The sequence below is a fragment of the Lytechinus pictus genome, chromosome 5 (genome assembly GCF_037042905.1).
Source record: "Lytechinus pictus isolate F3 Inbred chromosome 5, Lp3.0, whole genome shotgun sequence".
Taxonomy (NCBI): domain Eukaryota; kingdom Metazoa; phylum Echinodermata; class Echinoidea; order Temnopleuroida; family Toxopneustidae; genus Lytechinus; species Lytechinus pictus.
The window spans coordinates 45,199,002-45,220,726 of NC_087249.1; the positions used below are offsets into that span (position 1 = coordinate 45,199,002).

At 38.3% G+C, this 21,725-nt stretch overlaps 1 protein-coding gene across 2 annotated transcripts in view; it reads right to left on the bottom strand.

Annotated features, from left to right (window-relative positions):
- The window catches only part of LOC129261363 (sushi domain-containing protein 2-like), a 39,782-nt gene that overhangs the window by 3,295 nt on the left and 14,762 nt on the right, over positions 1 to 21,725 (bottom strand). Inside the window, exons 5-17 of one of the 2 annotated variants that reach the window (XM_064099090.1) lie at positions 20,694 to 20,859; positions 19,844 to 20,110; positions 19,094 to 19,439; positions 18,106 to 18,402; positions 15,895 to 16,184; positions 15,401 to 15,556; positions 14,829 to 14,996; positions 13,923 to 14,189; positions 13,382 to 13,630; positions 12,889 to 13,062; positions 11,720 to 11,861; positions 10,457 to 11,095; positions 7,516 to 7,562 (exon numbers count right to left, since the gene is read on the bottom strand). In XM_064099090.1, the coding sequence (XP_063955160.1) occupies positions 7,516 to 7,562; positions 10,457 to 11,095; positions 11,720 to 11,861; positions 12,889 to 13,062; positions 13,382 to 13,630; positions 13,923 to 14,189; positions 14,829 to 14,996; positions 15,401 to 15,556; positions 15,895 to 16,184; positions 18,106 to 18,402; positions 19,094 to 19,439; positions 19,844 to 20,110; positions 20,694 to 20,859 (3,208 nt within the window). Of the gene's footprint in view, positions 1 to 7,515; positions 7,563 to 9,623; positions 9,880 to 10,456; positions 11,096 to 11,719; positions 11,862 to 12,888; positions 13,063 to 13,381; positions 13,631 to 13,922; positions 14,190 to 14,828; positions 14,997 to 15,400; positions 15,557 to 15,894; positions 16,185 to 18,105; positions 18,403 to 19,093; positions 19,440 to 19,843; positions 20,111 to 20,693; positions 20,860 to 21,725 lie in introns of those variants that run through there. The other variant, XM_064099089.1, reaches the window with a different exon arrangement.

The following is a 21,725-nucleotide window of genomic DNA, read 5'->3' on the forward strand; positions in this document are numbered from 1 at the left end:
GGGAATATAATACATGCCATTTATAACACACAGTCAATGGGAGACCACACATTTATTTATTTATTTATTTATTTATTGTTTTTTGTTTAAATGGTGAGTCAAACCAAGGAGATATCACCTCCTTGGTCAAAATTGATTTTGTATAGGCCTACATAATGAAATGCGCAATTAAGAATGGAGTCTATATGGTTATTTTAGTTACTCTTAAACCAAAAGCAGTTATCACAATGTACACCGGAGTAAGTTGCCGCTATGTCATTAAAAAATTGAAGAAATCCCTACGACTTTCTCATTTGTGCCAATTTTGATGTTTTTGAAAAATGTGAAATCGTCACGTGCATGCTACGTATGTATCTCGTCCTCGCGAAGTTCATGTTGCGCCATTGGTGTTCCAACTAAGTTTATTGTGCGTGGTGGAGAAGCAGTCCATGCGGTGTCGAACCGGTTACCGTTACGTCCTTATTAGTCCAGTCAATATAGGGTTTGACCCACCACTAATTGCAACACGAGATATTCCACTGCAATGCTTTCCAGGAAGGTCCCCTAAACAACATACTAAAAGTCCCAAGAAATCCAAGCAGTAGAAATTTATGAAATTTGCATATTATGCAAATTAGCCATAAAAAGTTAGAAAAATTAGGGAAATAGCCCAAAGATTACAAATTAAGTGTCCAAAATAATTTAAATTGAGCGAAAATTCATGATAAATAACTGTATTTAATGTTTTTTGTCAAAAGTGCAAACAAATCTACCTCATTTGCATAATATGCAAATAAGCATCCTTTTATGGAAAAATGTCAAGGTATTGTGATTTTTCTCTCATTAACTGCTTGAAAATTTCATTAATGTTGAAATTTACATGCTGCTGTCACTAAGGACGTTGAATACATTTGTATTCAGCTTAGTGCCTGTAGTGTAATTTGCATATTATGCAAATAAAAGTATCTAACATGTTATAAATATTCAAGAAAACACACTGCTGATACATCCCTCAAAAATTGCAAGTAGATTATCTATTGAAATTGGAATATGGCAATACCTTAAAACAAGGTTTCCTAAACACCATATTAAAAGTCCTTAAATATACAAGCATATAGGAAAATCACAAAATTTGCATTTTATGCAAGTTAGCCATAGTAATTTACAAATAAGGAAAATAATCCAAATATTGGAAATCAAGTGTAGAAAGCAATATGAATTGATCTGATGCCCATGATAAGTTTTACAAATTCATTTATTTTTTAAATAAAAATCGTAAATAAATCTACCCCACTTGCATAATTATGTATGAGCATCCTTATATGGAAAAAATCCAGAAATTTTGATTTTTCTCACAAAAACAGTTATGAAAACATTTCAGTCTAGATCAATATGATGTGATCACTAAGAATGGACAATACAAATATCAGCTTAATATCTGAAGAGTAATTTACATATTATGCAAATAAGCATCCGACATGTTATAAATATTCAAGGAAACACATACGTGATACTTTCCTCTAAAATTCCATGTAGATTATGTGTATTAACCATGATGACCTTCCCTACACTTCTTGCTTAATTGATATTGACTTTTTTCATGAGCAGTTACCCCACTCATACTGTACAATGATGAGTCCATTCTACATGGATCCCACTGCTTGAATGCTTCATTTTTTCCATCTAAGTCTTCCTCTCTTCTTGACTTTGTAGAGACTTTGCGTTTCTTGCGAGTATAGTCCACGCTAGCAAGCTCCTGTGATGTCACACCCAGTACAAATAAAAGCCCATTAGCTTCGAATATTTGGTCCTTGTAGCACACCACTTGTCTTGGTGCACTGGTGAATATGAGTACTTGCTTGGATTACAAGATCTCTGGGCATGGTTGATAGGAGTAAAAATGGGCATTTGCCTATACGAGCGACATGAAAGCCATTCATAAAGTCATGATGAAGGCTTAAAGTGCATTATAGGCATCTTTCTCAGATACAGGAATCGTGATTAGACGTTCTTGCTGAATCTAGTTGCTGCTTCAGGATGAAGCATCCATTTTCTGTTCTTTCCTCTAAGGATGGCAACCATCTCCAAATATTATAGCTATAGTTTCTAAGCAAATCGTATGCAAATAATATTAATTTCCTGATATTTATGGCAAACAGAAATTCCTCAGTGAGACAATGAACAAACAATACGGGGACTAAGCCAGATTATTGCATTTCCAACAAGTGGACACAACATAATGGAACACCCTTAACATCACCATCAAATACCATCCAACATTGATTAGACAGTGCGTACCACTTCCAGGATTTATTTGCCTCAACGTGTTATTCATGGGTATAATGTGATGGTATACAGAAGAATAAACCTTTTAGTAATTATGGTACGACTGAGGATGTTCTTCTGGAGGAATGCTGACTTTAATAGTGTCATGCAGATGTATTTTGGACAATCATACAACTCTCTGTACTGAAATCCGACAAGTCGAGCACAGGAGATTGAATGCCAATCAAGAGGACTTTAACAAGAACACACCGTTACCCATGTCTTCTTCCGACACAAGTTGCCCCAATGAGACAATGGACATAAGTTGTGTCGGAAGATGTCAAGAGTTTTAGAGAAAGGCTAGGAAGGCTTGTGTATATTAGAGCTCCAAAAGCATCAGTAAGGTAAAGCTTAGAATTGCTACAATGCAAGAGGACCACAAGAGGGTTTGTAGACAAGCCTATAATACATAATTTGTTGACCGGATTGACAATGATCCAGGCTGTAATAATTAGCATGTTGGGAGCCCTTAATATCAATTGTTATGACTACATTGGAATAGCATTATTAAAGGAAGGCAAAGATTTTTATTCTTAGTATTCACCACTGATCATGATGATGATGACGCTGATCTACAAGTCCTGGGACCCAGTCCTGACCCATATGGTGTAGCCAGACTACTGAAGAAATTGTTAAAGAAAACAACCTGCATGAAACTACTAGGCCAGACGGAATCTCTGCTACACTTCCTAATGAGACTACTCATCAGATCTTAACTGCCATAAGTTTGCTTTTCCTGGCCTCCCTTTATACGGTGAAATTTCAAGAAAGTCTAAGTTGTTCCCATCCATATAAAAAAGGGTTGTCAGCTCTAACAAACTACACACCAATTCAAATATTGTGCTTTGTTCTTGCAAATCCCATCATCTTGTCAGACTAACAACGCGGCTTAGGAAGCGAAGAACATATTTCCAGTACTTTTCCTTGAATATAAATCATAATTATTAGGATAGATTTGAATGCTTACTGATAGCAGCATATTTGAAAAACTGAAATGTTTTCACTGCAGTATATGTGATAAAAATCTTTTTTTTTTTTACATTTTCCATAGAAGGATACTTATTTGCATAATATGCAAATGAGGCAGATTTGCTAGCTTTTTTAAATAAAGACATTGAACTTCTGTATTCATCATAAACTTTTGTTCAAATTACTTGCTGTGGACATTTAATTTGTATTCTTTGGATTATTTTCCTTATTTTCTATTTTTTAAATGGCTAATTTGCATAATATGCAAATTAATTTCAAGCATTGAGATGAATTCTCATGCTTAGTGATATAGTAGCATATTAATGTCAACATTAATGAAATGTTTTCAAGCAGGCTATATGAGAAAAATCACAATATCTTGTCATTTTTCCATATAAGGATGCTTATTTGCATAATATGTAAATGAGGTAGATTTTTTGCACTTTTGACTAAAAAACATTGAATTCATTTATTTATCACAAATTTCCATTCCAATAAAATTGTTTTGGACATTTAATTTGTAATCTTTTAATTATTTCCCTTCTTTTTCTAATTTTTCATGGCTAATTTGCATAATATGCAAATTTCATAAATTTCCACTGCTTGGATTTCTTGGGACTTTTAGTATGTTGTTTAGGGGACCTTCCTGGAAAGCATTTCAGTGGAATATCTCGTGTTGCAATTAGTGGTGGGTTTACCCCCTATTCTGGCTAGATTGACTGGACTATATTACATCCTAGCGCATTACTTCTCGTTGTACTTACGTCTATATATTGACAACTGGATATGTGTGTGTATATGCGAACATATGCATATCGTTCAGCGGCAGCGCAATTGATTTGCTGCTACATTATTTCGGTGTCCGCTACGTCTACGTTACGTCAATGGAGCTGATGGTACGTCATAAGAAAGCCGTTACTGCATCGCTACTAAGCTCTGTTCTGATGGCACTCCGAAAACTTATATGCAGACTAGGCCACGTCAATGGCGGTACTCGTTGCGTACTCATTATGCCGTCTAGCAGTTCCACCTGCGACATGACAATCTTTAGTCTTTGCCGCAGCGAGAACTGTATGGACGTAGCGTCGGTATATATTATTTGGATAACTTCTTCTGCAACATAGTGTTGACCTCAGAGGCGTCGATCCTGAGTGAGGGGGGCGATCGCCCCACCAATGAAAATATCGGGAGGGGCAAACATCGTTTTGCCCCCCCCCCCGATAATTCCGCATGCATGTGCAAAAATAAAATAAGATTGCAGTGTTACACAGAAATCAGCAAGCGAGATTAAGATACACAACTCGTTCGTTATTTAAAATCGTGCTCAAAATGTCCGTTTTTCAGATTTGAATATAAAAATGTTCAGCTCGCGCTCGCATAATTTATGTACCAAAACCCATACTTTTCATGATTAATTAGGTGAACAGAATGTCCCGCTCTCAGTTCTAAACCTTAAAAGAACTCCCGCTCCGATTTGCAATAATCTTGTTTAATATTATCTTGTTCTTTATTAAAAACCTCCATTAACCTGTCAATTTTTTCAAATCGAAATATCAAAATTTTCAGCTTGCGCTTCGCGCTCGCATCTATTTTCATTTTAGATACCCATCCTAATCTTTAGTACCAAAAGTGAATCTTTCAGGTCAGAATATAAAGAAATTTCAGCTCGCTCTCGGTACTCGCATTATCTGTGTAGTGAGATATGTATCCTCCACAAGTTACTGCTACAAACAGGTACCATTCCTGTTTTCAGGTCAGCATTCTAAAAAATTTCAGCTCGCGCTTCGCGCTCGCATTAATTTGTTGGTGAGATATGTGTCCGAGTCTCTTTCTCACATATATATATATAATTAGGCCTGTGTGTGTGTGTGGGTGAGTTTGTTTGGTGTGATCGAGCGCCTTTAGAACGATTCATGAATTTGCCCCCCCAATCTGAAAAATGGATCGACGCCCCTGGTTGACCTCAAATAATATTAAACAGCGGCATCTGGTCATATTGTATGCATCCCAACTCAATGAAATTTGTTCTTTTAGTATAAATTATACACACAATCCTTTACTCTTGAGCGCGCGAAATTATTTTCTTATGGTAGTAAATAAGGATTTTTTGCAACTGCAAAGGGAACAGATTCAAGAAGACAGTAAATGCATGGACCTGGGAAGCGGGGGTGGTGGGGGTGCTAAATTTTCATGGGGGTGCTGGTATTATTTTCCATAGGCAGCGCCCCCACGAAATCAGGTTCCCTTTGTATTTTTTTATATATCGACAATCGCAAATCATTTACATAGTCTTTCACATATTCCAATAACATCCCTCGATCCTATAACGCGACTCAATCAAGCTCCGGCACTCCGATACAGACGTGGTCGCGCGCGATACGTGCATAACCATAGTTTACACACTACCCGATAGCAGGGAGGGACATGGGTGTGGTTGGACTCGAAACTTCCAGGTTTTATGTCGAATCAAGTGTGCGCGCGCCCGATCGCCCGTGTTCTGTATAAACAATTACAAGTCAGACAATAGAAATCAAATTTCACAGTCTTTTTCGCCCTGCCCCATGGCCCTGGGAAGCAGGGGTGCTGGGGGTGAAGCACCCCCAAAATTTTGGGGTGCTGCATGTGTTATTTTCCATAAGCAGCACCTCCTGGAAATCTAGTGGTAAGTTGATAAATGACAGAAATGTAATGATAATGAACGACGTTTTGTAGAATTTTCCGACACAGTACTTAAAATAGTGTTTAGATTCACCCTTTTTCAGATCGGAATATCAAACATTTTCTGCTCGCGCTTCGCGCTCACATTATTAATATAAGAATATATCCAATTACCCATCATTTTCATGATTAGAAAAGTGCTTAAGATGTCCCGTTTTTAGGTCTGAAATCTCATTTTTATTTCCGCTCGCATCAATTGTATAGTTATATACCTATCCTGTTCATGATTACAAAAAGTGCTTAGAATGTCCAGTATTTAGGTCGGAATGTCAAATTTTTCAGCTCGCGTTCGCATTATTTGATTGTTGATATATGTATCGTCTTAATGGGTGAAAGCAAACAGTCCTTATAACACTTCCCTTTCGATCACACCAGAGCGTATATAAAAAATATCTGCTCGCGCTGATCGCGTTCGCAGTTATTATTTGTTACATACGCATCTTGTACAGGACCACAAACGTTGCTCAAAATGTTCAATTTTCAGGACAAAGTACATGAAATTTCACCCCCCCCCCAAAGAAAAAATAGCTCGCGCTTCGCGCTCGAGTTATCTAATTATATATCTATGTTCTTTTGTAAGAAGAAAGCTAAGTGTCTGTCATATATATGTATATATATATAATATATATGTATATATATATAATATATATGTATATATATATATACTATATATGTATATTGTGTGAAAGAAATGGATGAAGAGAACAATGGTAGGCGTAGCTTAAATCAAGGTTCCCCAGAGCTATCTATCCTTTTGGAAAAATTGGTGATGCCGAAAAAATGTCCCTGCCGGGAATCGAACCCGGGCCCCCAGCTTTGAACGCCGGTGCCTTAACCACTAGACCACAGAGACGGGTTAGTGGCTAAGGCGACCCCGATCCGATTGACCGTCAGATAGACAGATTTTCGACACCATACCAATTGTAATTTCCTTTGTCGGGTGAAGGTGGGTTTTGAACAATGACAAGCCGTATATATGTATATATATATATAATATATGTATATATATATAATATATATGTATATATATATATATATATATATGTATATATATATATATATATATATATATATATATATATGTGTGTGGGGGGTGGGTTGGTGGGTGTGTGTGTGGTGCCCTTAGAGGTGGGTGTGCGTGTGTGTGGGTAATTACGGAAAACTCAATTGTGTCCCCTTCCCCCAACTATGAGGAGAGATTTCAGCACCCCCACTGAAAAAATCATTCCCAGGTCCCTGAGTAAATGTATTGAAAATGCCCATCAAATGACAAAGAATACCCGGGAGGTCTGTGTCGAAATTTGGTGAACCGGAACAGCAGTGTCGTCCTAAATTTCGGAGCCGACGAAAAATTGCAAATAATTTGTTTGTCCAGAGATCGAGTCCAGGCTGAAACTGCTGTTTTGATTTACCGATTTTCTTGGTGGGTCTTTGTCATGAAGGGCATTGGATAATACTTTTTCTGTTGTTGAATCCGTCATGCGCCGTGGAGCGAAAATCCTTCTCTTGATATTTTGTACCTACCTTTGATAACCGCAATCTCATCTTCACTTTCATCACTATGATGGTCCCTGAAAGAATCGTGAAGAAAACAAAACAAAACGAAATCACACAATGATGATAATAGTAACAGCTGTAATGTATGATAATAATTACACCACTATTAATGACGATGATATTTGAAATGATGATGATAAAACTAATGATAGATGCCATGATGATGATGATTATGATTATGAGGAAAATAGTTATAATACTAACAATGAAGGAATAAAAATAGAAGAAGGAAAATAAGTAGAAGTAGAAGAAGAAGTAGTAGTAGGTCTAGTAGTACTAGTAGTAGTAGAAGAAGAAGGAGGCGGAGGAGGAGAAGAATGAAAAGAAGAAAAAGACGAAGAACAAGAATGATAATAGAATACTACTACTACTACTAATGATGATAATAATAATAATAATAATAAACAAGCAAAATGAAATGTGACATTATTATTAATTTGGTCGTAAATCGACGTGTCATTCACATGGTATATCTGAATCATTCATACCATAACATAACAAGAGTGATAAGGCAAGCACATAACACGCCCGCCTGTAACGTGCAGTTATTGGTCAAGCAAGAAAAGTGGAAGGTGGCGACTTCACCTTTATCGCGTTTACAAGGACTAAAGAAGGGTAAGATGAAAGCATGTCACTGTGACCTTGACCTTCGACATTTTGACCTTAAAATCAGAAGACTTCATGGGATCCATGCTAATATTATACACACCAATTTATATGAGCCTAGTTTAAACTGAAGTTATCGCGTTTTCAAGGACTGCAGAAGGATAAATTGAAAACATGTCACTGTGACCTTAACCTTTGACCTTTTGACCTCAAAATCAATAGGCTTCCTGGGATCCATGCTAGTATCATGCACACCAAATTATATGAGCCTATGTTAAGTTAAGTGAAGTTATCGCGTTAACGGAAGGATCGACGGACAGACAAACAGACGGACGGACACCGAGCGTGATACCTCGGAGGAGGCGCGATAGCTCAGTCGGTAGAGCGGGGGATTCGTATTCTGGTGACCCGGGTTCGATTCACACTTGGTGCGCTAGTGCCCTTTGGTAAGGCATTAATCCTCATTACCAGGTCCTTCGGAGAGGACCTTAAGCCGTCGGTCCTCTGGTTGCTTGCTTACAAGCATTCATGCTTTCTTAGCAATCAGGTAAAAAAATCCCCACCAAACACCAAACACCAATACCTTAATACGTCCCGTCTTGAACTGGCGTATAAAAAGTGACAAAACATAAGCGAAATAATATATCGACTGCTTACTATAGCCACAAAGCAAAAACATCACAGGCAAGAAGCAAAATTTATGCAATTTGGCACACTAATACAAATAATATATAAACGAGGAACAATGATAAGCATGTTGAAAGAAAAACCCACTATAATTCAAAACATGAAAAAAAAAATGTATTTCATTCATTTTTTGCTTCGAAAAACCAACACATTGGTCAGATGAATATCTAAAAATGATTCGTGATATTATTGCACATATTTTTTTTATTACGAAACACAATGAAAAATAATCAACTAGGGACTTTGTATACACAGTCCAACAAACAAATAAATATGATAGAGAAGCGTCTGATGTATATTACGGTTTGTATGCACGCGTTTTGCTGGCATTGATTGGACAGTTGAAATTTAGATAAAAATTCAGATTTAAAACAAAGTGTATTCTTTGCGATTAAACATAAAAGTAAACCACTTCTGGTAGACCGAAATCCAGGTTATATTTGATTTTATATATATAATTTTTTTCCATTTGATCCCGAAGTTGTATTCAGAGGGCCTTATAATGGCCAAATGATATAAATTAATCGTAATTTTGAAATTGATCTCTGATTTAAGAGTTCGGGGACTGAGGTTGTCACGGGGGTTGTCAGCACCGACAAGTTATCATTATCTGATAGTTACCATAGTAACAGCAAAACACCTGTGTTTCTCAGCTTATCACAATAAAATTGCCAGATCTGACAACTTGTCAGATGTTGAAATTTTGAAATAAAACACCCCAGTTGATCAATCTGAAATTCACCTAAATATTGGTGGTCAAGGAATATTGCGCGCTCGCACACACACATAAACAAATTTTGCAACCGATTGCAAATTTTCATTTTCTACAACAAAACATTATTGCGAGGCATGCATTGAAAGGAATGATTGATTTGCAAGAAACTGTAATACTTGTGACCGATTTGGGGTCCAAAAGTATGTGCAATTGATTTCAAGATTCTTGCAGCCCCCCCCTGGACGGTGCCCATTATAATGACCATTAGGCCTACTTCACATACAGTGCAAACCTCTCTGTATCTCTTGATGAGCCATAGATATCTTGATAAGCATATTGGGATATGGATTAAACAGAAAATATATTTCGTCACCGATAAGATAACGGCACACAAGAAGTTAAAACTAATAAAATATTGTACTCGATAGATTCCTATGATTGATTCATATGATTTTCTTTACATTTCACTTTACATATTTCTTCTCCTCGTACCTGGATGTGGCCATCTTCAGCTGAAGTTCTTTTGAGGGGTCAGAAACTTCAAATATACAGTGAAAATAAAGAAGTCTCGACTAAAGTGAACGAGTGTATAGGCTGATGTACTTTATAAAAATAATGAAATACTCATTAAATACCTCACAAAAAGCAAAACAATCATGGACTTGATAAATTCCTACCACGTACTGTTAAAAATCTGACCCTCAAAAGGAGATTTAATTCAATAAAGACCACATGGACAAAGGAAATTAGGACTTTGTACAAGAATGCAAATTTGTGTCCAAAGACTCTAAATTCGCAAACATAATATCCAAACCGAAGTATTAATAACAAAGTATTTGATAACAAAGACACCAAAGTGTAGTTCAAAATTTTAATTAAAAGATTTGAGAGAAAACTTACTCCATAAGAGCGGGAATCTCCTTCCTATATTTTGATAACGTCTCATAATCTGGATTGTTCAATTTAGATTTTAAACTGGCAGGTAATGCGTCATAAGGATTCTCCTTTGCCTTCTTCTTCAGTTTCTTTTCAATGGGCGGAGCTCCACCCTTGTAATTACTAGCAGAATCACTGGAGGTTGACGGCTGATCACGGTGACTCGTCGAAACCTGGGCTGGTCTCCTCGGGCTGCTAACGTTGCTACTGGATACTGACCCACCCCCAGCTCCGCCAGCAGCCGAATCCAATGTACTATCCAATGTTTCATTATTTTGTGAGGGAGGGGCTTCTGCGTGCCCACGCGAGCTACTGGCTGATGTATGCCCATTGGTGGTGTGTCCATTGGTTGCCGCGTGCCCATTGGTTGCCGCGTGCCCATTTGCAGTGTGTCCATTTGCTGCACGCGCATTGGTCGGTTGGCCATTATCCACGTCTCCGTCGGTCTCTTCTTCCATTGCAATATGATGCGATGCCCCGTTGCCGTTGCTAATTCCGTTCGAAGTGGGCGTGGTGCCATTTATTTTCGTAATTCCCCCATCAGGGGTGTAACCCCCGTTTTGGTAGGCAACGGACAAGCCGGCGTTTGATTTAGATCTCTCCCTAAACAGTAAAATATACAAACAGTCACAAAATGTCAATGAATTCTTTAAGGTTATCAAGCACAAAATAATACAATATTTTGTCATCTTCTACTGTGTTTTATATTAGAACATCGCTAGAGCCAGAACACCCCCACCCCACCATTAGCCTTTTACACTGCATTTTGGCCAGACCTTCCATTACTTCATAATTTCCATTAAAAAAATATAATTCTGAAATACTGAATTATAAATCGGTGTATATTTCACAAAAATATATATTACATGTATTTTTTATGATTTTGGGAATATAAAATATGAATACTAATAAAGTAATAAAACCATATCTTAATGACATACATGGATGAATAAATAAACGAGGAAAGGTGGTCTACTCAAAACTGAGTAAACTCGTGATTTGCATAATATTTATTCAAGTTTGAGTAGATTTATAATTTCCTTAACAACAGGTAGAACACTTCCACTGTATAGGAAACTGTGTAGATTTAGATGTACAAAGCCATTAAAAGCATGATTCAGAAAATTTAGATGCATAATAATTCATGCACTCACGTTTTTACGTTATTACCTGTCATAGTGTATATACCGGAATAGTAAAATAAAAGAAAATAAAGGCAAAATTAACCTTTCTTTATCATGTTCTTTGTCTTTACGCCTTCTCAGAATACACACGAAGCAGATGAGACAACATGAAATAAGGATAAGGAACGCCACAATAGCCATTACGATGTATAGAATCAACCACATCCGGGTATCTTTGCTCTCGACTGAAACAAAGCAAGATTTAGGAGATATAGAGGATTTTCATACCTTATATTGATACAAAAATACAATTAATACCGTGACAGTAATGATTTTCATAGGACATTTTGATTCATTCGCAGAAAAAGTTTTCATAAGGAGTTTTTTTCCCATACATTGATAAATATCATTGCTTGTATTAAACAAAGGTAATTATAAAACGAGATCGACAAAATGTATCGAAAATGTGAAGTCAAATTATTTAAAATACAAAATCCTAAGTCAAATTATTGATCAAGAGATTTCACTGACAGAAGTTAGAGAACTCATTCTAACTAACTGAAGAGAACAATTCAATAGTATTTTTCTCGTTTTGTTCTTGAATGATAATGAACACCACCCGTACTCTCACTTACCCCCACCCCACACACACTAACACCCACACCCACGCAAACTTACATCAACTAAAAGCCCCACACACATACACCCTCACACACACACACGACGCATACCAAACCTTCACATACACACCTGTTACAGGCTCGCCCACATCACACACGCCCACACACACACACGCAAACTTTACACCCACACACACCATCCCCCCTCACAAACACCCACATGCACACACCAACCCCCACGCACACACCTTTATGACCACTCTCACATGCACGTCCTCACCCACACCCTCACCGGCCTTCCAATACACAATGCCCCGCTCCCGCTCCCCCAATATAGCTTATAACACACCAAAGATTAACCCTTTGCGCGCTGATGTCGCAATCTTGCATATTCGTACAATTAGATTCAACAATCGTATTAATCAGTTTTTCCCCTACCTTCAAATTAGATAAGCTAATAAAAGGCAATAGTTCTTGGATAACATCTATATAATAATAATGATAATAAGTATCAATGGTAAAAGATGGAAATCTTGAATTAAAGAAAATAAAATGGAAACAATGGTCATTATTTTCCCCCAAAAAAATTAATTCAGCGTGCAAAGAGTCAATGGGGAGTTTCTTGTTCGGTGAATTGGAAGCATCAACTAACCACATGTAGAAGTCTCATTGCCAGACCAGCTACCGATAGGACGGCAGAGCCATTCCACTGTGCCAATCATATCAAAGCCTTTGTTACACGTCATCGTTACCACGGAACCTGCCAGATAAACCACGCCCACCTTGCTACCGTTACCAGGCGGAGGAAGATAGCCACAACTCACGACTTAAAAAAAAAGAAGAAAGAAATGAAAAACATGTAAACGTCAATATTTCAATATTGTTATAGGACGAAAAATATGGCGGGTATATAAGCTTTCCTTTTCTGCATTCATGACTTAAGTTTGTAACAGAAACAAACAAATATGAGATAGCTAGGCATGTAACTTCATGCAAACAAGAGTCTTTATTGACACCATAATAATGTAGACTTCATATTTCTACATTTTGAGCCCGCAATATATACTTTTAATTGAAGAATACTGTAATGTTTTAAGTGAAACGAACACACACAACAAACGAACAACCAAACAAACGTGAAATACCGTTCGTTGTATGATTTCGCGTCCGTTCCCACATATTGTGAGCAATGTCTGCTGCCTCTCCCATGTTTGGATCGTTTGTCTTAATGTAATCATAAAGACAGAATCTATTGTCTCCGCAGACATCATCGAGCTCCTCATCAGTGACGAACTGTACGAAGTCGAAGTGGGGTTCGTAGTCCTCGTGGTTGATCAGGGAGTGGTTGAGACCGACATCGTATCGGAAAAGCGATTCCGAGGGATCGACGTTCCCTGGAAAAAAAAGTGGCATGAGCACAAAAAATTATCCAAAGGTTCATTTATTTTTCAGGCAAAGAGTAGTATCATCATGCCAGTTGGAAAAAAGAAGTAATGAGAGAAACAGTGTAGAAACAAATAAGTCAAAATTATTATACCATCTTTTGTGCCATTAGTACTTCTTTTCTTCTTAGCTTAATAAACAAGAATTTTACAGAACAAAAAGTCATTCGACCGAAGAACAGAAATGTCAAGAATCGAAAAAATATGCTATGATTTTCGCTAAAGAATAAGGTTGAAATCTTACATTCCTGGCCAAAAAAGTGATGAAGATTCTCCGGTGAGTTGCCGGAGATAGACCGACCGGACGGGATCGTGAAGTCGTCGGTTGCGTCATCGTTCCAGGTTCCCAAGAGACCAATGACCCTTTCCTTTAGGGTGGAAGGTATGTAGATCCGTACCGACATCGCAGTGCTGCCGAGGGGCTTTTCCAGCATGATGGCGATTCCCTGGTCGAAAGTGACCCATAAGAGCTTGCGATTGTCTTCCGTGAAACCTAACTCGATGGTAACACCTGCGTTTATGTGTAATATTAATACAATGAATTGTACACGACTTAGATTTGAGGCGTTTCTATTATAATGGCTTTTTTATGCTGACGAAATCGTATTGCTTAGGAAAACAACGAGTTTTCAGATTGTTGCCATTTCAAATAAGGCGATTATTATATTGTTTCTATTTTTATCATATTGTTATTATTAGTTTTTTATCACTACTTTTATGGCCATTTCCATTATTATGATCATTATCATCTTTTCTGGTATTATTATCATCATCATCATGATTATGATCATCATCTTCATTATCATCATCGTCATTAGCAAAATCTTCAAAAAGTCTGGAATTTAAAATTGTATTAGTATTTGATATAAATATAACCATCATCATCATCAATAAGCCTGGGGTTTTAATTTGTATTAGTATTTGATGTAAATGTTAACATCATCATCACATCACCATCATCACCATCATCATCATTATCATAACCATTACCATCATCATCATTACCACGATCATCACCACCACCGTCATCATCACCATTATCATAATCACCACCACCACCACCACCACCACCATCATCATCACAATCATCACCATCCCAGTCCCTATCACCATCAAAGTTCAGTTCATTATATGGCTTGAATCATATTACCATCATCCATCCAGAAATTGCTCCTGATGAAGTTGATGTTGTTCCAGCTCTCGTCACTTCCATCCGCCCTGATCCACGCATCCATTTCTCTTCTGTCATTCAGCTCCACATGAACTGTGGAAGAGGTATCACTTCCGGCGGCAACAGCCGTCAACCCAGTAGCACGAACTGTCGACAAAGAGTAATGATTAACGTAATAGAAGTAGTAGTAGTAGTAGAAGTAGTAGTAGTAGTAGTACTAGTAGTAGTTGTAGTAGTAGTAGTAACGATAATAATAAAACATGATGAGAATGATAATAATAATAATAATGATAATAACAATAATAATGCAATTAAAATTTATCATCAAACGTCTCATGCGCTTGAAAAGAAAAAACTTTATTATTGCCAAAGGATTGTTTCTATAATTCCCGTCAGGTGCATAAAGGTCAACCTGGGACGAGTGCGACACACACCAATTCCAAATTTCTTTACCTATAATATTCGTAGTGTGGCGACGAAAACAAGCACCACCCTAAAAAAATACTCGGCATGTACACCTTCAAAAGTATTATATTGTAATTAAACCTTACCATACTCGTCTAATTGTTGCAGCCGACCATGAACCTGGATTCGACCCTCTGGTGGCGGGGAATCATCGGTCATGACCAACGTGTACTCTCCATGACCATTGAAGATGTAGTCCTTACCATCGAATGTGATGAAATGAGGCTCGCCGAACACAGCCCCTGTACCGAAAGATCGAAATGCATTTAATGTGATATATATCGTAATTTGTATATTTGTAAATATTTGTTTTCGTGTTCTATGACATAGTGTAGCGTTCGTATTCTTAATGTTTTTCAGGTGTTTCTTAAAATTTATTAATTCATAGTGGAAAAATTCAGCATCGCTTTCAAAACTTGTTTTAACATATTGTAGACTTGGGCATAACCATACTCCTGTTTTATAGTTGGCTTATAACTATAATGCTTTGAATATTCAAAGAAGATGACAATATTATCTGCTTTTAATACATCAATATGTAACAAATTCATAACCCGCAAAGGATACAATCGGTACGTACCAACAGCGGGCGCCCTATAATCCTTGCAGTAACTCGACGGTCGCTTCCCCCTGAAGAGGTCACATCGTCCCCTCTCCTCTGCGGTCCCACCCCGCGTCTTCCCGCAGCATTCCTCCCAGGGGATGCGATCCCAGAGGTAGTTGGAGAGGTACGGGATGTTCCCGGGGAATTTGGGAGGAAGGAAGCCGCGGTGGTGATGCTTCTGTGTGTATCCACCAGCAGAAGTGTCGTTGAGGTGTAGGATGTTGCCATCGAAACCATAGCAGCAGAGCTGGCCATATCCGCGAGAGCTGCAAGACGAGGTTCACATCAAAAGTAGATAACGCCACTATTTGTTAATTGTATGTGTGTCCATTTGCGTTCCATGCCTCGAGTGTTTCTTAATTCCGATACCGACTACCACTATTGTTATCATTTATTTCATAACGTGATTATTTATGATAATAAAAACTATATGGCATTATAGTTATGGCGCCATGTCCTTTTCGATTAAACTATGCTAAAGACGTTTCAAAAGAGAATATAATGCAAATTAATAAACGAGATCGAACCACACGTAGCGTAAAGTAGAATAAATACGGCCGAAGTTGGTAAGCTTGTTCTTTACAGAACTTGGTCGTGAGAAATTATTGAGTGCGTGAGGAAACTTATTGTACATGGCTGGTGTTGCGTGAGTGCCACTTCCCCTAGCGTACGAGTGGTTAGCCAATCATATATTATTTGCGAGATTAAAGGAAGTTAGTTATCCACGTTCTGGGGGAGCTGTACAGCGCAGTTGGAGTTTTAGAGAAGACCTAGACGAAAAACGGCGTATGCCTATGTTCACATCAGCTGAAGATAGCAGTAACAGTGTATTACAAAGAGCTGACATAAAATCAAGCGAATCAGAAAAGGGGCCAATTTAGAATAGTGATCTACAAGACCACTATCGGATCCAGGGGGGGGCAGATCTGGCCCACCCCCCCCCCCCCCCTTGAGAGCCATAATGGAAATTTATAACGTAAATAAACCGTTTTTTATCCGAGTGTGCCCCATCCCCTTTTGAAAGTGAGGACCTTTTGGGAGGGGCTTGCCAAATTTTCATCGGGAAAATCTGCCCCCCCCCTTGGAAAATCCTGGTGGGTGTTTCATAAAACTATTCATAAGTTAAGAGCGACTTTAAGAACGACTGGTGATCCCTTGTTTTAAATGGCAAATTCATTGGCGATGGTTTAGCGCGTAAGAAACGATCACCAATCGTTCTTAACTTACGAACAGCTTTATGGAACGGCCCTCAGGATCCGCCCCTGTACACGACATAAAAGAGGAAGTCAGGATAGGACATGATAAACGGATATATGAGTCGATACTTGATGGTATAAAACAGGAACAAGATAAAATACGTCTATTTTTCAAGGGAGGTATGATGAAGGGATTGTAGGCATGTCGCTTAGCTGAATCACGGAGGTCTTTCTGTTATATAACTCCAAGGTTAATTCATTTCACGGTTTGAGAAAGAGTATTAAGTACCCCTCCCATTCCCCTCTCTCTTTTCTCTCTCCCACTCTTTATCAATCTTATTTGAATTTGATGATTGCCAAAGATATATGAACGAAACACAACTGGATTTACGCAAACGGTACACAAGACAACAACTATGTGACAAACTGTTCAGAGAGAATTCGCAAAGGGAACTAATATTGGATAAAATCAAGAAAATTTTAGAAAAAAAAAGATACATGAAAAAAATCATTAAAAAGTAAGAAGGGGAAGGTCAACCTTGGTCGAAAGGTCACGGTATCACACAGTGTGTAATTCACTGAAGAGGTGATTTACAATGTTAGATTACTCATAAAGTGAGGATGATTACACAATGTGGACACCTCCAGAGTACAAGCGTTCACAGTGTGTTACAAAAAGGTGGACCCTGCACATAATTATCAGCTCGCAAAGTTAAACCTGAGCAGTTTATCTAAGTGATAATGATTTACATTGTGTTCCACAGTTAACACATTGTTTTGCACACTGAACACAATATTTACACACTGTGTACATACTGTGAACAACTGTTGTACACAGTGTATAATCTGTGACAAGCTGTGTACACACTGTGAACATACGGTGAATACTGTGACATTGTGTACACACTGTGAAAACACAGTGTACAAACTGTGATACACTTTACACACTGATGTGTATACTAGTTCTTTCAAACAGGAAATGCGTAATTACCTCGCTATTCTAGCTCTAACACAGTGCTTGGCTTCCCAACGGTAGAGACACTCGTCATGGAGGCGATGATCGCACCACGGGTAGTCTTCGAACCCGCCGATATCTGCCAGAGCCTGCTGAAGTAGACAGGGGCAAGGTGGGGCGTTGTCGGCAGACGGAGGGATTTGGTCGGACGCCCATTTACTGCACCAGCTTACTTCCGACGTGCTGGAATCCGGGTTGAGGTTAAAAGGCAACGACCACATGGCGGCTATAGGGGATTCCATATTCATGTTATCCAGGTTCCCATCAACCCATCTGAATTAAATGAAAAGAACCGACGTCCGACGAACATCGATGGTCAGAATGTCAAGGACAGCGAACAATACATGCATCACAAAAAGAATGGTAATAAGGTATTACAGTATCCATCTCTTCATTGTGGAAAGATTCTTTTTTTTTTGGGGGGGGAGGGTTCAATTGTGTCTGGTGGGTTTGTGTGCTTCGTCTTAAGAACAGAGTCAGAATAACCGTTTCTAAAACTGGATAATGGTGGTTTTCCCAGCCAAAATTTTGAGATTAGTATGAACAAGATTTCACCTGCTGATGGATAGCTTCCTAGTGTGATGATTGACCATATACTGCCTACCATCTACAGACTTTTAACAAAGTATGACAGTATTGGTTGTCTGACAAGTTTTGATTGGCCGAGAAACACATGTGCCTGATAATTATGGTAATTGTCGGATAAATATCCTTCAAGTTCTTTCGCGAAACGCAGCCGAGATTTTGCTGATCAAGATTTGTGTAGAGACCCGAAGAGGAGGAGGAGGTAACTTTAAAGAAGATGGAGAAGAAGAAGATGAGGAAAAGGAGGAGGTCTGATCAGGAGGCAAAAAATTGAGAAAAAAGAAAATTCCTTATTTGACATTCAAATTCAGTTATGTTTTATCTTATTTTGTATGCATTCCTTTATGATTTTCCACTGGTGGTGGAGTAAAACACTGACCTATTTGACATGTTGAGATTTACTTCATTCGCTTCGGTGATGCGGAAAATGCCCACGCTGACGTCACTTCCTCTTTCACTTGCTACATCAGATATTTCCATTGTCGACAAGAGCATCTGAGCATTGTCAAGTCTGGTGTTTTTTCGGATGGCACCTCGGCGCGCCGGAGCTAGTTGCACGAGTCCCGTTGCCGTATCTTCCTTATAAAAGTACAGAAGAAGGTCGATATAGATGTCTTGAGCCCTGGAGTCGGGACTGGGGAACCCGTCGGTGTTCCATGTCAAGCTGATGATGTCATCAACCATCTGATGTGATCTAATAGCTGGATCGATCCTGTCAAGACCGACTTGATTTGTAAATGGAAGAAAGAGAAACAAAACAAAAAAGAAAAATATTCAGAAATTACATTTTGGATGACTGAAATAGGATATATCTATATATTATCTAAATTAAAATGATTATTAAAAAAAGAAAGTGATTAGTTTTCACACTAGTTCCTTCTCCCGTTATCTGCTTCTTTACCTTGTATTCTACCTCTGCTTCGAGTCATCACCTTCATTCATTTGCTTCTTCTTCTTCTTCCTCCTCCTAATTGTATAGGGCCTACTACCACTACCATTGCCACCTATGATGTACAGCCTGGTATTACTATTCCCACCCCTCTCACGTTTTTTTCTCTTTCTACCTCCCTCCCTCCCTCTCTCGCGGGCTCCCCTCCTCAATAATGATTTGAAATACCACAGTACTCACCTACTGAGACCTGTCCAGTGTAGTTGTAGGACCCACCGCCATCCCTGGACAACATCACTTCAGATGGTCCCACTCGCATAAACATAGGGGATGGGCATCTAACAGTGAACGGGTCCGTTTCGGGATCGTAAATGGCCTCTATCACCACGTCTTCTATGCGGCATAGGATGATGTTCGTGCTCTTGAAGCAGGGTCCTGATATCGATAGGACGTCGCCCCCGAGCATGCTCACTTGTTGAGGGGAGATCTGAAGTTGAGCCGCATTTGCTAAATATTAATAAGATGAGGGCGAATAATTTTCTTCCTCTTTAAATTATTTTAATCATTGGGCCATGTTTCATAAATACTAACAACAATAGTAACTTTTTCACTGGAAAGCATATTTTTTTTATTGTCTTCTGAGCCCTGTTACCATGGTAGTTGCCGTGATGGCAAAGAAACCATAAATTGTTAGTCCTTGATGGAAGAGGGTCCCGGGCCAAATAGCTGTATTCAAAATGAAATCACGTATTTTTGGTTGTTCTTACATGAACATCTTATTCATCGGATTAGTAACATTCAAAGGGAAATCCGTAATGTCATGACGTCACCCTCAAAATTATCACTGAGATAAACTATTGGCCAGAATCTATTAAAAAATAGCAGAGATATGGATTTTTAAAACTGAATTTTGTGACGTCGTATGCGAGAAGCTCTTACGTCTTTCGACATTACGTATCGACATTTTTTAAGGTTTATAGTTTTATAGTTTTGCTCATTGATTTGTACCTCTTGTTAAACGAATATTAGGAGACAGCAAGAATGCATCCATTACAAAGTAAAGATTTTTTTTCATTTAAAAAATTCTTACCTGTATCTTCCCTGCATCCTCCAGCCTCTACCGACTTGCCGTCGATTCTGAAGACCCATCTACCTGGAACCAGGATGTTACTGGTATGACTTATCTCAAGGATCGCATCGGTTCTGGATCCGGGTACCGAATAGTAGTTACTTCCATCACCGGCATTGAAACCAACCTATTGCAGAGGGGAGGAAACTCGGATTTTAGTCAATTTTACCAAGGGGCGGATCCAGGATTGACACCCCCCCCCCAAAAAAAAAAAGAAGAGTTGTCCCGCGTAAAAGTTGACAAGCAAAAAAAAGGTCATCATTTGTTGTGACTCTCAAATGGGAGGGGGGGCACACTTGTGTATATTTACCCCTGGATCCGCACTCCATTTCTTATCAGGAGGGTTTTCACTCGGTGACGTTCCAGAGGACAGAGTAAGTGTATTTAAAATGCCCGCCAAATGACAAAGCACAGCTGGGAGGTCTTTGTCGGAAATTGGTGAACAGGAACAGCACTTTCGTCCAAATTTCAGAGGAAAAAAATAAAAATATATCGTTTGTCTAGAGTCAAGGACTAAACTGCTGTTTTGATTCACCAATATTCGTCAAAGACTTCTTGGTTGTTCATACAAATGCAATTTGAAATTTGCGGCTTCCCATAGTTTTAGATGGTTTTCACGATACAGGCCATAGACTTTGATATATAGCGTCAACAAAGAGGATGCCTTTTAAAGGTCAAGTCCACTTCAGAAAAATGTTGATTTGAATTGATAGAGAAAAATCAGACAAGCATAATGCTGAAAATTTCATCAAAATCGGATGTAAAATAAGAAAGTTATGACATTTTAAAGTTTCGCTTTAATATTTTTCACAAAATAGTTATATGCACAATTTAGTCACATGCAAATGAGAGAATCGATGATGTCACTCACTCACTATTTCTTTTGTTTTTTATTGTTTAAATTATACAATATTTCAATTCTTACAGATTAGACAATAAGGACCAACTTGACTGAACCATAAAATGTTAAACAATGGTAATTCCACAGTGTTC